Here is a 13,814-nt window from a genome sequence, read left to right on the forward strand (position 1 = left end):
GATCCCTTTGATAACATTGTTACTGTCAGCAGAATAGTCTTTGTTTTACATATTAAATGAGTGAAGCTCAAAGATAAACAGTCTTGCTCACAGTTGCACAGCCAATCTTGTGGTGGAGCTGTATCTGGGACCCAAGTGTTTGCACCCTATTGGCTCCCTTCTTTGACATTGGAAACATCTAGGACTCAAGTTCATTTCTTGTTTGTTGACCCGAATATGGCTCTTTCTACATGCAGATTGAAAATGAGATGAATATTTTAAGAGGTGACATTTTTTTGCCAGTGTCTATTGCTTGTAGCTTTAAACAACTTACACTATTTTTTTCCTAAAGTCACAGTTAACCAGTAAGCAAAGTCTTTCCTTAAATCAAATAGGTTGTTTTTTTTGGGGTGGGGGTGTTTCAAGACAGGGTTTCTCTGTGTAACAGCCTTGGCTGTCCTGGAACTGGCATTGTACACCAGGCTGGCTTCGAACTCACAGAGATCATGCCTGCCTCTGCCTCCCAAGCACTGGTATTACAGATGTGTGCCACCACTGCCCGGCTAAAATCAAATGGATTTTAACAATAGGCATTTGATTAAAAAATTGCCAGCATCTTAGGCATGATCATGATGGGTTTTTTCATTTTTCTCATTTTATAAGTATTTATGGAAGAAAGGGTGAATATTTTGTCAAGAGAGACATAGAGCAAGGTTGTTGCATGGTGGTAGAGTACCTTCCTAGCTTCCAAGCCCCTTTGTCATCTGCTCAACACACACACACACACACACACACACTCTCTCTCTCTCTCCCTCTCTCCCTCTCTCTCTTACACTAGAAAGGAAGGAATACTGACTAACAAAATTAGCTCCTAGTTGCTAATTGTGGAAGCTGATAGGTCCATGAGGACTCCTTGTGTTACATTCTTTAATTTTGTATAGCTTTTTCCACAAGTAATAGAAGTTTGTTGTTGTTGTTGTTTGGGGTTTGGGTTTTGGGGGGCATTGGTGTTTTTGTTTGTTTGCTTGCTTGTTTTCTGTAGACAAGTGCTCATTGTAGCCCAGACTGTTCTTGAACTGACTACCTAAAACTGCTTCTGTTGCTGCTCCCAGAGTGCAGACACCTTGTCTCTGTTCTCTATCTTGTTGGCTTGTGCTACAGATAACAACCAAACACTGGAAAATGCAGAGAAAACCTTATAGACTTAAGGTAGGGGAGTGTCTGTAGATATGTCCAAAATGTGGATTGTTTGTTTTCAAGACAGGGTTTCTCTGTGGCTTTAGAGTCTGTTCTGGAACTAGCTCTTGTAGACTAGGCTGGCCTTGAACTCACACAGATCTGCCTGCCTCTGCCTCCCGAGTGCTGAGATTAAAGGCATGCGCCATCAACACCCAGCACAAATGTGGATTTTTATTACATTTTTATCATGAGACTTTTATCTTCCCTCCCTGCTCTACACCTCTTTTAAAGACAGGGTTTCCTTGTTTTCTAGACTGGCCTAGACTCTTGGACTCCAACTACCATCCTGCTTCAACTTCTTGAGTAACTGAGACTACAGGTGTGTGACAATGTGCATTTTTTTTCTTTCTTTCTTTCCTTTTTTTTTTTTAATCTTATTTTATGTGCATTGGTGCTTTGCCATGAGTGTAGGGTCCCCTAGTAGAATTACAAACAGTTGTGAGCTGCCATGCGGGTGCTGGAAATTGAACCCAAGTCCTTTGGAAGAGCATTCTTAACCATTGAGCTCTTAACCACTGAGCCATCTCTCCAGCCCTTGACTTTTATTTCTAATGTGTAAGTTCTAAATAAGTTTAACTCTGTAGCATAAGCACACATCTTTATGGCATAGTGTCTTTATTTCTGAGAAAGAGAAATCCTTATGTAACAGTGAGATTTGATGTATAACACACTAATAGATAGTAAATCATGTAACAATAGGGACATTGTTTCTCTTATTCACTATGATCTCCCAAATCTAACATATATTAAACCTAATGTGTGTCTGTGGGTTTTTAATCCCTTCCTCTTTTTTCAACCATTCATTTTCTCAGCCCCACATCACAGCATGGAACCACAGGTTACCCTAAACGTGACTTTTAAAAATGAAACTCAAAGCTTTCTGGTTTCGGATCCAGAAAATACAACTTGGGCTGATGTTGAAGCTATGGTGAGTATCACTTTGTTCTGTTTTCCAGGGGTTAAAACACAGTCTTTTAAAATGTACCTATTTTTAGCAGTTCATTTCATAACTGTTAAGTTTGTCATCATTACCATTTCTGGATATTTTGAAAAATAGTTTTTGACAAGGGTTCAGTATTTGTATAAGACTTGTACCAAGATAAAGAGAAGAAACAGCTTTGTTCCTTTAAACATTTTAAAATTACAGGGGAAATTTCAGGAGTTGGTTCTCTCTTTCTACTGTATAAGTCCCAGGTATCAAACTCAAGTAAAATTATTAAGTGAAATAGAATTTAGAAACATACTTTAGAAATAGTCTGAGGGATAAGTTAGTGTGTCCTCCACCCTAGCCAGGCTGTAGGGGAATGTTGTCTGGCTGGAGAGTAGATGCATCGCTGCTGTTTGTTAACTGCCAAGGATAGGACTAGTATTTTGCAAGACCTGCCAGTTGCTTTATTGCTGGGTCAAAGGTTGGCTATCTCAACATTGGCAAAAAGCACAACAAAACCCCATGGGTGTTTTTGCTCATAGTTTCTCTCATTTGGCTTGCCCTTTGTACTTTTCTGCTTTCATTGGTTTGCCTTGGTCAATGTTTTACTATTTGGGCACCTGTGTTTAATGTAACCATTTGGTTACAAACATGTCTTGACCTGATTATCTGTGTGGGTAGCTTAAAAAGGAAGGAGATGTTAGAGGGACCTTCCAGTGTGTTACATTCTAGTCCCCTGCATTCCCCAGATTCCGCTCTATCCTTTGCTAGGCAGATGGTTATTGGGAAAGCAGTGGGATCTTTGAAAGTGATCTGAACACCAGTTACCTTTCTTTCCCTAGTAGCGGGGTGTGTTGACAGCTTACGTTTGTCTTTTATTGTAAAAGTTTAAGTTATAAAAGTGTAATACACGCCCATTATAAGGCATGAAACAATCTTAACATGTAAGGAGATAATGTCTGTCCACAAACTTCTATCCTGTATCTGCTATCCATACCTCCTTTAGATAACGGGAGGTAACTGAGTACTTCCCCACATTTCCATGTTCCATGTTCATGCAGGTATCGTGCTAGGGTCATAGGAAACACTGTTCTGCAGGTTGTTTTTCTTGCCCAACAGTATATTGTAGCCATAGTTTTTAATCGGCAGACACAAAGCAAAGCTCATCTTCTTACCCTATGAGTCCACTGTGTTGCTAGTGTTGCTGAACACTGTGGATGTAACTGTTACTGGTTGCCCCACCAGGGTTTTCTTTGTTTGCACATTATAAAATAGACAGGACCTGCATCTCTCTATATGGATAACTTATGTATTGTTCTATAGGTACTTTTATGTGAGTTCAGGTTGTCAGGCTTTTGTATATTGTATACAACAAATACTTTACTGTGTAAGCCATATCATTAACCCTGACTTTTAAGGGTTTTGGGGGGTTTTGTTTTGGTTTTTTTTGTTGTTGTTGTTGTTGTCACAGTGACAATGCTCTTTTATTTAAAATACTACTTAAGAAGCATAAGTCAATGTAAAAATGTAACAGTTGTTTATTAGAATGGGATTTGACCTAAAATCCATTTCATAGATAGAGATCATGGCTAAGGTGTTTTCAGAGGTACCTTGAATGCTCATTGAAGAGAAAAGTAGAAATAAATCCTACAGTTAATAAAATGTTCCAGTGATCACTAATCCTGTGTCACTTTTTTTTCTTTTAATTAGAAAGAAAATTATTTTACATGTCAATCCCAGGTCCCTTTCCCTCCCCTTTGTTTTGTTTTGTTTTGTTTTGTTTGTTTCTCTGTGGCTTTGGAGGCTGTCCTGGAACTAGCTCTTGTAGACCAGGCTGGTCTCAAACTCACAGAGATCCACTTGCCTCTGCCTCCTGACTTTAAGTTTTGATAGATAATGCCTAGGGAGATGGCCAGGTGTTTAAGAGTACTGGCTGCTCTTCCAGAGGACCCAGTCTAGCAGCCAGATGGCAGCTCACAACTATCTCTAACTGCAGTTCTAGAACATCCGATGCCCTCTCCTGGCCTCTGCAGGCACCAGGCACACACCTGGTACCCAGATTTACACGAAGGCAAAACACCCATGTGCATAAAATAAAATTAAAAACATTAGTGGGCTGGGCAGTTGTGGGACACACCTTTAATCCCAGCACTCAGTTAGACAGAAGCAGATGGATCTATGTGAATTCAAGCCAGGCTGGTTTACATAGCGAGTTTCAAGACAGCCAGAGTTGTTACATAGAGAAATCCTGTCTGGAAAAAGAAAAGTTAGGGAATATTATTTTCAGGTGTGTGACTTTTGTTTATGCTACATTTGTTTAACTCTGTGAATCTGTGAGTCTTTGTCTAAAACACCTGATGGTTTAATAAAGAGCTGAATGGCCAATAGCAAGGCAGGAGCAAGGATAGGCGGGACTGGGCTCAGAGAGTATAAATAGAAGGAAACACAAAGAAGTAGCCAGAGAAGGAGGAGGACTCTGGGAGCCAGTCTCCCAGCTACACAGCAAGCTTAGGATAAGAAACAAAGACAGGTATACAAGAATTGAAAAGGAAAAGCCCAAAGGCAAAAGGTAGATGGGATAATTTAAGAAAAGCTGGCAAGAAACAAGCCAAGCTAAGACTGGGCTTTCATAACTAAGAATAGGCCTCCATGTGTAATTTATTTGGGAGCTGGGTGGTGGGCCCCTCAAAAAGCCGAAAAACTAAAAAAGCATCACACACACACACACACACACACACACACCAACAAAAAAATTTTAATGGATAACTGCCAAATATTTTACAGAATTATGACAGTACACAGAAAAAAAATGATTGGATGCCTTGAGTTTTGCTTTGTATGTAGTGCTGGGGATCAAACATGGGGCCTTCTACATGCTAGACAAGCACTCTGCCACTTAGCTATGTCCCTTGCCCTGAATGTTTTGACATAAGAAAAAGTTTACCATCTGAACCTGCTGGCTTGTCTATTTACACTGTGTAGCAGTGAAGTTGAATGTTTTTATGTATTGGGCATTCCTGTTTCCTCTTCTGTAAATTTTCTGCACATTGTCACTTGTATTAATCTTTTTTTGGTCTTGTTTTTAAGTTTCTCTGTGTATCTCTGGCTGTTCTGGAACTATGTAGACCAATCTGGCTTCAAAGACACAGAAATCTGCTTGGCTCTGTCTCCCAAGTGTTGGGAGTAGAAACTTAAAGATGTGTCCTACCACTGGACTATTGGAGTATCAATCTTCCTGTCAGTTTTGATGATCTTTTCTGTGTTTGCAGTTATTACTCCCTTATCTGTTACCACTTGCAGATATTTTCTCTGTCTGTTTTCTTTGAGTTTGTAGTAGTTGTTTCTTTATTTACTCTTTATGTACATTGGTGTTTTGCCTGCGTGTGTGTCTGTGTGAGGGAGTTACATACAGTTGTAAGCTGCCATGTAGGTGCTGGGAATTGAACCCAGGTCCTCTGGAAGAGCAGCCAGTGCTCTTAACTGCTAACCACAACCTCTGAGTTGCTTTTTAAAACTGTATTAAGATATTTTGCTGAGCTAGGCGTTGGTGGCACACACCTTTGATCCCAGCACTCGGGAGGCAGAGGCAGGCGGATCTCTTGAGTTTTGAGGCCAGCCTGGTCTACAGAGTGAGTTCCAAAACAGCCTCCAAAACAATATAGAGAAACGCTGTCTCAAAAAACAGGTGTTTTGGGGCTGGAGAGATGGCTCAGAGGTTAAGAGCTCTGACTGCTCTTCCAGAGGTCCTGAGTTCAATTCCCAGCAACCACATGGTGGCTCACAACCATCCATTATGAGATCTGGTGCCCTCTTCTGGTATGCAGATATACATGGAAGCAGAATGTTGTATACATAATAAATAAATAAAATCTTAAAAAAAAAAACAGATGTTTTGCTGGGAATGTACTTCTCATGCATTCACAAAGCCCTGCATTGAAACCCTAGCATCACAAAAAATAAAAATAAGGGGCCAGGGAGTGGACTCCAAGGGTTAAGCCCTTGCCATGTAGATATGAGCACCAGCTCTTGGTTTCCCAGCACCTATATAAATGTCAGGTGGGTGTTATGCCCTGTCTGTAACATGGTACTTAAGCCAGCCTACATAGCATATCCTGGAAGCAGAAGCAAATTGTTTAACTAGGCTAGCCTAATTGGTGAGCTCTGGGTTCAAGAAATTCTGCCTCACTCTGAGTTGCGTGGGCTGATACCTGCAGGCTGTAAGAGCTGTAAGGGCTACATAGTCTTGGAAAGATCCACACTAAACCACCCCCTGCCCAAAAAGGGAAAAAAAGAGGGGGGGACTAAAAAAGAACAAAGTTAAAATATTTAATTTTATATACTGAGATACACTGATCCATTTGTTTCATTTGCAGGTAAAAGTTTCATTTGATCTGAATACTATTCAAATAAAATACCTGGATGAGGAAAATGAGGAGGTAAAGTAACTGTGTGCCCCCTTCTAAATATTTAGAATAGGGATCTTTTCCAGAGTGATAGAGTTTCAAAAGTTCAGAATATAAAGTCCATTGTAATGGCTCACACCTGTATTTCCAGTACTTGGGAGACTGAAGCTTGAGGATCCTAGGAAGCTTAAGGCCAACCTGGGCTTTAGAACATTAGATTGTCTTAGAGAGCCATAAAGGAAAGAGGTTCAGAATAATGTTATCTCATTCGCCTAATGGTTTAAATATACTTGATAATCCTGTACTTCATTCATGACCATTATGGCATCTGAGATGGAGCTGAGACATGGGAAAGCAACATGGAGAATATCAGAGAGAGAAGCTAAAACTGTAACAAGGCTATCATTTAGTTTATGATGGTTATGCTAATAGGAGCTCTTTGCTAAGTGGTTAATGCATCAGACTAGCAGTGCTGTATCGGGTATCTTCTTTTCATCATGAGGAAGCAAGAGGCCCTGAGAGATGAGAGATCTTACCCAAAGACTTAAAAGTAATGAAGTAGGGGCTTCAGATCCCAGGCTCCTAGCCCTACACTGTCCTGCCTGTTACTGTCCCTAAGATAAAACAGCACATTATTTAAATAGTAGTGGAAATGCTAAACACCTGAGCTGGGACTTGGCCATGAGACTGGCCCTAGTTAACATAAATGCTCAGGTGATGAGACTTAGCATTCACCATTTCCTTTTTCTCTTCATAGGTATCCATCAATAGTCAAGGTGAGTTCCTGAGAAAAATATAGTCAGCTATACTTCACATTTGCCTGACATGGTAAAATCTGTCTGCACGTCCAGTACTGAGGAGGCTGAGGCAGGAGGATTTCAGGTTTAAGGGCAATCTGGGCTACATAGTGAATAAAATTTATCTGCTCATTGAGGTGTTTCCATTTCAACTATGTTTTGCTCAAGCATTCATTTTTAGAATAGAATTTGGTGTGCTGTAAATTGACACTGTACCATGGGCATTAGTTTCATAGATTTTTCTTTTTTTCTTTTTTTTCTTTTTGAGGCAGTCTCAGGAGGTAGCCCTGGCTGGCTTCAAACTCGGTGTGTAGCCTAGGATGACCTTAAACATAAGATTGTCGGGGCTGGAGAGAGGGCTCAGTGGTTAAGAGTGCTGGCTGTTCTTCCAGAGGACCTGGGTTGTATTCCTAGCACCCACGTGGCGGCTCACGACTGACTATAACTCCTGTTCCAAGGAGTCCAACACCCATAAACAAAAAACATGCCGGCAAAACACCAGTGTACATAAAAATAGAAATAAAAATTATCTAAAAAGAAAACATACAATTCTCCTGCATCTACCTCCTGAATATTGAGATTACAGTTTATGCCTCTACCCCCACTTTATGCAGTACTAGGAATCGAATTCAGGGCTTGGTGCAGGCTAGGCAAGCACTCAACCAGTTCAACTACATACCCAGCCTCATAAGGGATTTTTATTGTGTAACTTAAAAAAAAAATAGAAGATAATACATTTGCATGGACCATAAGGACGGGTGTTATCCAACTTTATATTTTAAGATGCTAATCCTCTGAAAATAATATACATCTTGTTCACCACATATAATTCATTCTGCTAGCGTTGCATTTGTTCTGACCTGGCACATACGTGAATTTCAATGCATAAGCAAACTATGTTCCCATGTTCATCAGATGGTTGGTTATGGTCCATAGTTTAGTCCCTAAAGCCTTATTTGAATCAGGTAGCATGATAGTCTTAACACAGTCTGGAACCCCACTGAATCTTGTACTTCATAAAGCCTGGTTAGAGGAGCTGGGTTGATTCTTGTATTGAGAAGGCTAGAGCAGCACAGAGGGACTAAGAGGAACTTGCTTTGTAATAGCTTCTGTGTGCAGTGGGTAAATTGTTACTTTCACTTTTCCTGGAGAGACATAAATCAATGTCCAGCCCTACCAGGTAGGCACCAATAACAGATCAAAACACAATCTCACCAAAGTCCAGCTTGGTGAAACCAGTGAGTTTGTTGGGCCTTCTTGTAGAGCAGAATTATGTATAGGAGTGTGGGCAACCCCCACCCTCCCAACCCCCCACCCAACAACAACTACATCACTTCTAAGTCCCACCCCTTCATATTTTGCAATCTCACTGCATCGTGGAGTCCTGTTTTTAGCCATCCTTTCACTTTTCTAAATAGGCTGGCATCTCTCAAGACCATTTACAGCTGGGGAAAGGAGTTGGAATCTCAGGCAAGGGTCTCTGGACACCTTCGTAGAGTACCAATAGCTCCATTGCAAGAGTTCTGGCTGCCACTGTATTGTGCTCTGGTTGTCATAACTATGTGGGGAGAGACCAAGAATGTTACAACCAGAGGGAAAAGCACCGTACAACAATAAGGGAGTTTGTCTAGCAAAAAGGTAGTGACTATCCATATGTAAGAATTATAAGAATTTGAGTAGGATTGGGTTTACTTTTTAAAAATAAACTATTTTTTCCCAGCACTCCGGAGGCAGAGGCAGGCGGATCTCTGTGAGTTCGAGACCAGCCTGGTCTACAAGAGCTAGTTCCAGGACAGCCTCCAAAGCCACAGAGAAACCCTGTCTCGAAAAACCAAAAAAACAAATAAATAAATAAATAAATAAATAAATAAATAAATAAACTATATTTTTAAGATGTATAACATTGATATGAAATACATATCAATAGCTTTAAAAACATGTTAGTTCAATGAAAGAAATTAAAAAGTGTCATCTCACAGTTGCTACCCCCACACCCTGCCTGCCACTTCAGGGTTGAGAGTAGCTGAAATCTATAGCAAAATTCTTAAATACAGTACATTATTGTTAACTGTATTCTTCATGTTGTAGAACTAAAGTACTAGCTAAGTGTTATGTTGCCCTTCTGTAATCACAACACACAAAGGATTGTTTAAAGCCAAAGCCAAGCAGTGGTGACGCACGCCTTTAATCCCAGCACTCAGGAGGCAGAGGCAGGCAGATCTTTGTGAGTTCAAGGCCAGCCTGGTCTACGGAGCTAGTTCCAGGACAGCCTCCAAAGCCACAGAGAAATCCTGCCTCGAACTCCTCCCCCCCCCAAAAAAAAAAAAGTTTGAATCCAGCCTGGGCTACATAGCTGGGTCCCCACTCCCCACCCTCACCCCCCCCAAAAAAAAAAAACAAAAAACTGTAGAATTGATAATAGGCAATGGAATCTTTAGGACTGGTAAAAATAAGTCACTATTGTTTTTCTTTCTTTTTTTTTTTTGGTCCTTTTAGAAGAATATGAAGAAGCACTTAAGGTAATGTTTACTTCATTTTATTTTCAAGTAATTTTAAAAATATTTATCGAACCCTAATCTCCACTGGAAAGTCATCTGTTTTGTTAGGGAGACTGCTGTGGAAGTGGTCATGTGACTCAGCAGCAGGCAGTTCCTAATAGAGTTCAAGTTGTTGTCCTCTCATTGCTGGTCTTGGTGCCACCATCTCACCATTTCAAAAGAAGCCCTGGGTGTGGAGCTATACCTCTAATGCCAGCACTCGGGAGGCCAAGGCACCTGCACCATTGAGTTCAAAGACCACTAAGGCTATTCAGTGAGTTTGAGGCCAGCCTTGGCTATGTGGTAAAACTGTGTCTCAGAAACAAAAAGAAATGGCAGGAGGCTTGTTTGAGCCTAGTTTAGGGATAAGTTGAGCAACAGAAGAAACCAAAATATTGCTGTGCACAGATCTAACTCAGGACCTCGTGCATGCTAGGGAAGTGTTCTATATCGCATCCTAATTAGGACAATGAACTTAATGAGCTAGTTCATCCATCAGTTGACATAGTTACACATGGAGTGTTATTTTAAATGGAATCTTAAGTCTATTGTATAGGAAAACAGCTATGAAAGGGGGGTGGGGCTAGAAACCTAGCCATTTGATCCCTAATTTTTCTTAAACACTTAAGTTCCCTCATCGAAGCCAAACTACTTCTTGACAGAATTTCCAAAATATATTATTAGGAAGATGCTCTTCACAAAGATACAACTACTTAAGCTTGCTTTGTAAAATACGAGGTTAGTGAAAAGTAAATGCTTAGCTATCAGGAATAGCTTTAAGTTTCCGTGATTAGTGTTAGTCTGGAATTGATTTTTGTTTTTTAGAAAGTTGAGATTAGAGTTAATATAGAACAACCAGTTAAAAGCCGGGCATGGTAGTACGCACCTGTAATTGTGGTACCTAGGAGGTAAAGCAGGAGGACTTTGAGCTGGAGGCCAGGAGGGCAACCCCAGACAGACCCCCATCTCCAAAACAGACAAACCAAAAAAATGAAAGGAGAACCTAGTTAATGGAAAAATCGAACCTAGAAATTTCCTCAGCAAGGCATTGGTGGCTCATGGCATTAATCCCAGGCAGAGGCAGGTGGGTCTCTCTGAGTTCGAGGCCAGCCTGGTCTACGGATAGAATTCCAGGACAACCTCCAAAGCAATACAGAGAAACCCTGTCTCTCGAAAAAAGAAAAGAAAGAAATTTCCTCAAACCTTAACACAATAAAGCTATTTATAGTTAATATTCTTGACAGCAGGCTAGATGATAACATGGAGGTTGACACTATCCAAAGTTCTTGGAACTTGATGTGTGTCTATTTTAATTTTTTTTTTTTTTTACTTTTGGATATTTGTACATTCATAATGAGATATCTTAGGAATGGGTCCTAAGACTAAATTTGAAATTTGTCTCATTCTTTACATAGTCTGAAGGTAATTTTCTATAGTAGTCTTAGTATAGAATATTTTGATTACTGCTAATCATAAAATGCCAGGTGCTAATTTTCCATTTGTGGCATCATGTCATTACCTCAAAAGTTTAGGTGCTTGACCTGTTCTTTTAGAAATGCAAACAAGGGTCTAGAGAGATGCAGAGGTCAAGAGCACTGACTGCTCTCCCAGAGGTCCTCAGTTCAATTCCCAGCAGCCAAATGGTGGCTCACAACCATCCTTAATGAGATCTGGTGCCCTCTTATGGTGTGTAGTCATACATGCAGACATAATGCTGTATATATAATAAATACATTTTAAAAAAGAAATGCAGCTGGGCGTTGGTGGCTCATGCCTTTAATCCCAGCACTTGGGATTAAATAAATAAATAAATAAGAAATGCAAACAAAAGTCATAGCATATTTTACTATGCTTCTATATGTCCATGCTTTGACATTTCATTTGGAAAAAGAGAATCACGGTGTATTTTTTATTTTTTAACATGCTCTTGTAACATGTTTCCAGATGGCTAACATTAAGCAAGGAAACCAACTACAGATGCAAGTCCATGAAGGGTGCCATGTGGTAGATGAAACATTCCCCCCAACTGTAGTAGAAAAACAAGTGGCTGCCAGGACAGGGAAGAAGCCTCTTGCACATTCTTCACTGGTGAGAGTCCTAGGATCAGATATGAAGACCACAGAGGAGCCTGCAGCACAGGTATGAAGAGCATGGCCCTATCTGTCCAACTCAGCCTTACATCTCATTGTCCCTATACCATTTGGACAGTCATCAAAGATTTGGGCCAGGAGGCTGGGGAGGTAGCACAAGAACCTGAGTTTGATCCCCAGAATCTATGTTGTTTGTTTGTTTGTTTGTTTAAAACCTTTTTTAAAGGGAGTTGGAAAGATGACTTATTAGGTAAAGAGGTGGTGTGCAGGCATGAATACATGAATTCAAATCTCCCAAATTTACATAAAGCCAGGCATAGCGTTATGTCCGTAACCCTGATGCATCTGTAATCCAGTGCTCCTATGGCAAGATGGAAGGCAGAGACAAGAGGATCTCTAAAAGCGCACAGGCCAGCTAGCTTGGCATGTGCAGTGGTGACCAAAAAAAGAGAGACCCTCTCTCACAAAGTGGAAGTGCCTGTATTCACATTGAAGAGCCAGGTGTGGTACATATGTGTGATATCAGCACCAAAGAGGCAGACACAGGAAGATCCTTTATGGTTTACAGGTCGGCCAACCTAGTTGGCTGTTTCTAAGCCAGTGAGTGACTGCCTTAAAAAGAAAACCGGGGGGTGGGGGGTAGGGGGGTGGGAGTGAACAGTGCCTGAGGAATAACACCCAAGGTTGTCCTCCAGCCCCCACATGCATGTACACTGCATACACACGCACACAAGAGATCGGGTCCTATGTCAGTCATCTGGATCTGAACCTTTGAAACTGGCAACCCTGGCTTACTTCTAGAGAAAGAGAAGAAAGTAGAAAACACTTTCCAACTGTAACCTTTTTTTTTTTTTTTTTTTTAAGATTTATTTATTGCCAGGCATTGGTGGCACTCGCCTTTAATCCCAGCACTCGGGAGGCAGAGGCAGGCGGATCTCTGTGAGTTCGAGGCCAGCCTGGTCTCCAGAGTGATTGCCAGTATAGGCTCCAAAGCTACACAGAGAAACCCTGTCTCGAAAAACCAAAAAACAAAAAAAGATTTATTTATGTGCTGGGAGGTGGTGGTACACACCTTTAATCCCAGCACTTGGGAGGCAGATGCAGGCAGATCTCTTGTGAGTTCAAGACCAGCCTACAAGAGTACAGGCTCCAAAGCTACACAGAGAAACCCTGTCTCGAAATAGTATGTATGTATGTATGTATGTATGTATGTATGTATGTATGTATGTATGTATATAGTGTCCTGCCTGCATGTCAGAAGAGGGCACCAGATCTCATATATGGTTGTGAGCCACAATGTTGTTTCTGGGAATTGAACTCTGCAGCCAGTGCTTTAACCTCTGAGCCATCTCTCCAGCTGCTCACACTGTTACTTTTAAAAAACTACATGCTTGTGGTAATTTGATGAAAGAAACATGAAAGTAACACATTTTGGAAGAATTACTTTTGAAAAAAAAAGTAACTTCCAAGGTCTTGGATTGTATTTTCTCACAGCCATGTCCACTTGTGACACAGCCATGTCCTTGTGACACAGACCAATCTCAAGACAAGCCCCCAGACTGGTTCACAAGCTACCTGGAGACGGTGAGTGTTCTCTGCAACTTGGGTTTCAGCAGCACTGTTGGCACAGGGAGAAAGCAGAGCTCAGAAGGCTGTGGCCTCTGCTGTAGGTGATTAAGTGTAGCAGCTGATGGTTTGGACACAGCAGATATGGCCAAGGAAGTTGTAGCTTTTGCCTGGGCATCATGAGAAGAGGAGGACTAGTTCCAAGCATGTGAGGAAGAGATGGGTCTCTGCTTGAGAACACAGTTAGAAACAGAATCACCCAAGGAAGAGACAGC

The 13,814-nt window shown here is 41.0% G+C and overlaps 1 protein-coding gene across 4 annotated transcripts in view; it reads left to right on the forward strand.

Annotated features, from left to right (window-relative positions):
* The window catches only part of Nbr1 (NBR1 autophagy cargo receptor), a 32,413-nt gene that overhangs the window by 2,720 nt on the left and 15,879 nt on the right, over nucleotides 1-13,814 (forward strand). For all 4 annotated transcript variants that reach the window (XM_027428055.2, XM_027428054.2, XM_027428056.2 and 1 more), the window contains exons 2-8: nucleotides 1,472-1,537; nucleotides 2,031-2,146; nucleotides 6,520-6,582; nucleotides 7,307-7,325; nucleotides 9,843-9,865; nucleotides 11,828-12,022; nucleotides 13,468-13,557. In XM_027428055.2, coding sequence (XP_027283856.1) covers nucleotides 2,045-2,146; nucleotides 6,520-6,582; nucleotides 7,307-7,325; nucleotides 9,843-9,865; nucleotides 11,828-12,022; nucleotides 13,468-13,557 — 492 coding nt within the window. In that variant the 5' untranslated portion in view covers nucleotides 1,472-1,537; nucleotides 2,031-2,044. The remainder of the gene's footprint in view (nucleotides 1-1,471; nucleotides 1,538-2,030; nucleotides 2,147-6,519; nucleotides 6,583-7,306; nucleotides 7,326-9,842; nucleotides 9,866-11,827; nucleotides 12,023-13,467; nucleotides 13,558-13,814) is intronic.

The sequence above is a fragment of the Cricetulus griseus genome, chromosome 7, assembly GCF_003668045.3.
Source record: "Cricetulus griseus strain 17A/GY chromosome 7, alternate assembly CriGri-PICRH-1.0, whole genome shotgun sequence".
Lineage (NCBI taxonomy): Eukaryota > Metazoa > Chordata > Mammalia > Rodentia > Cricetidae > Cricetulus > Cricetulus griseus.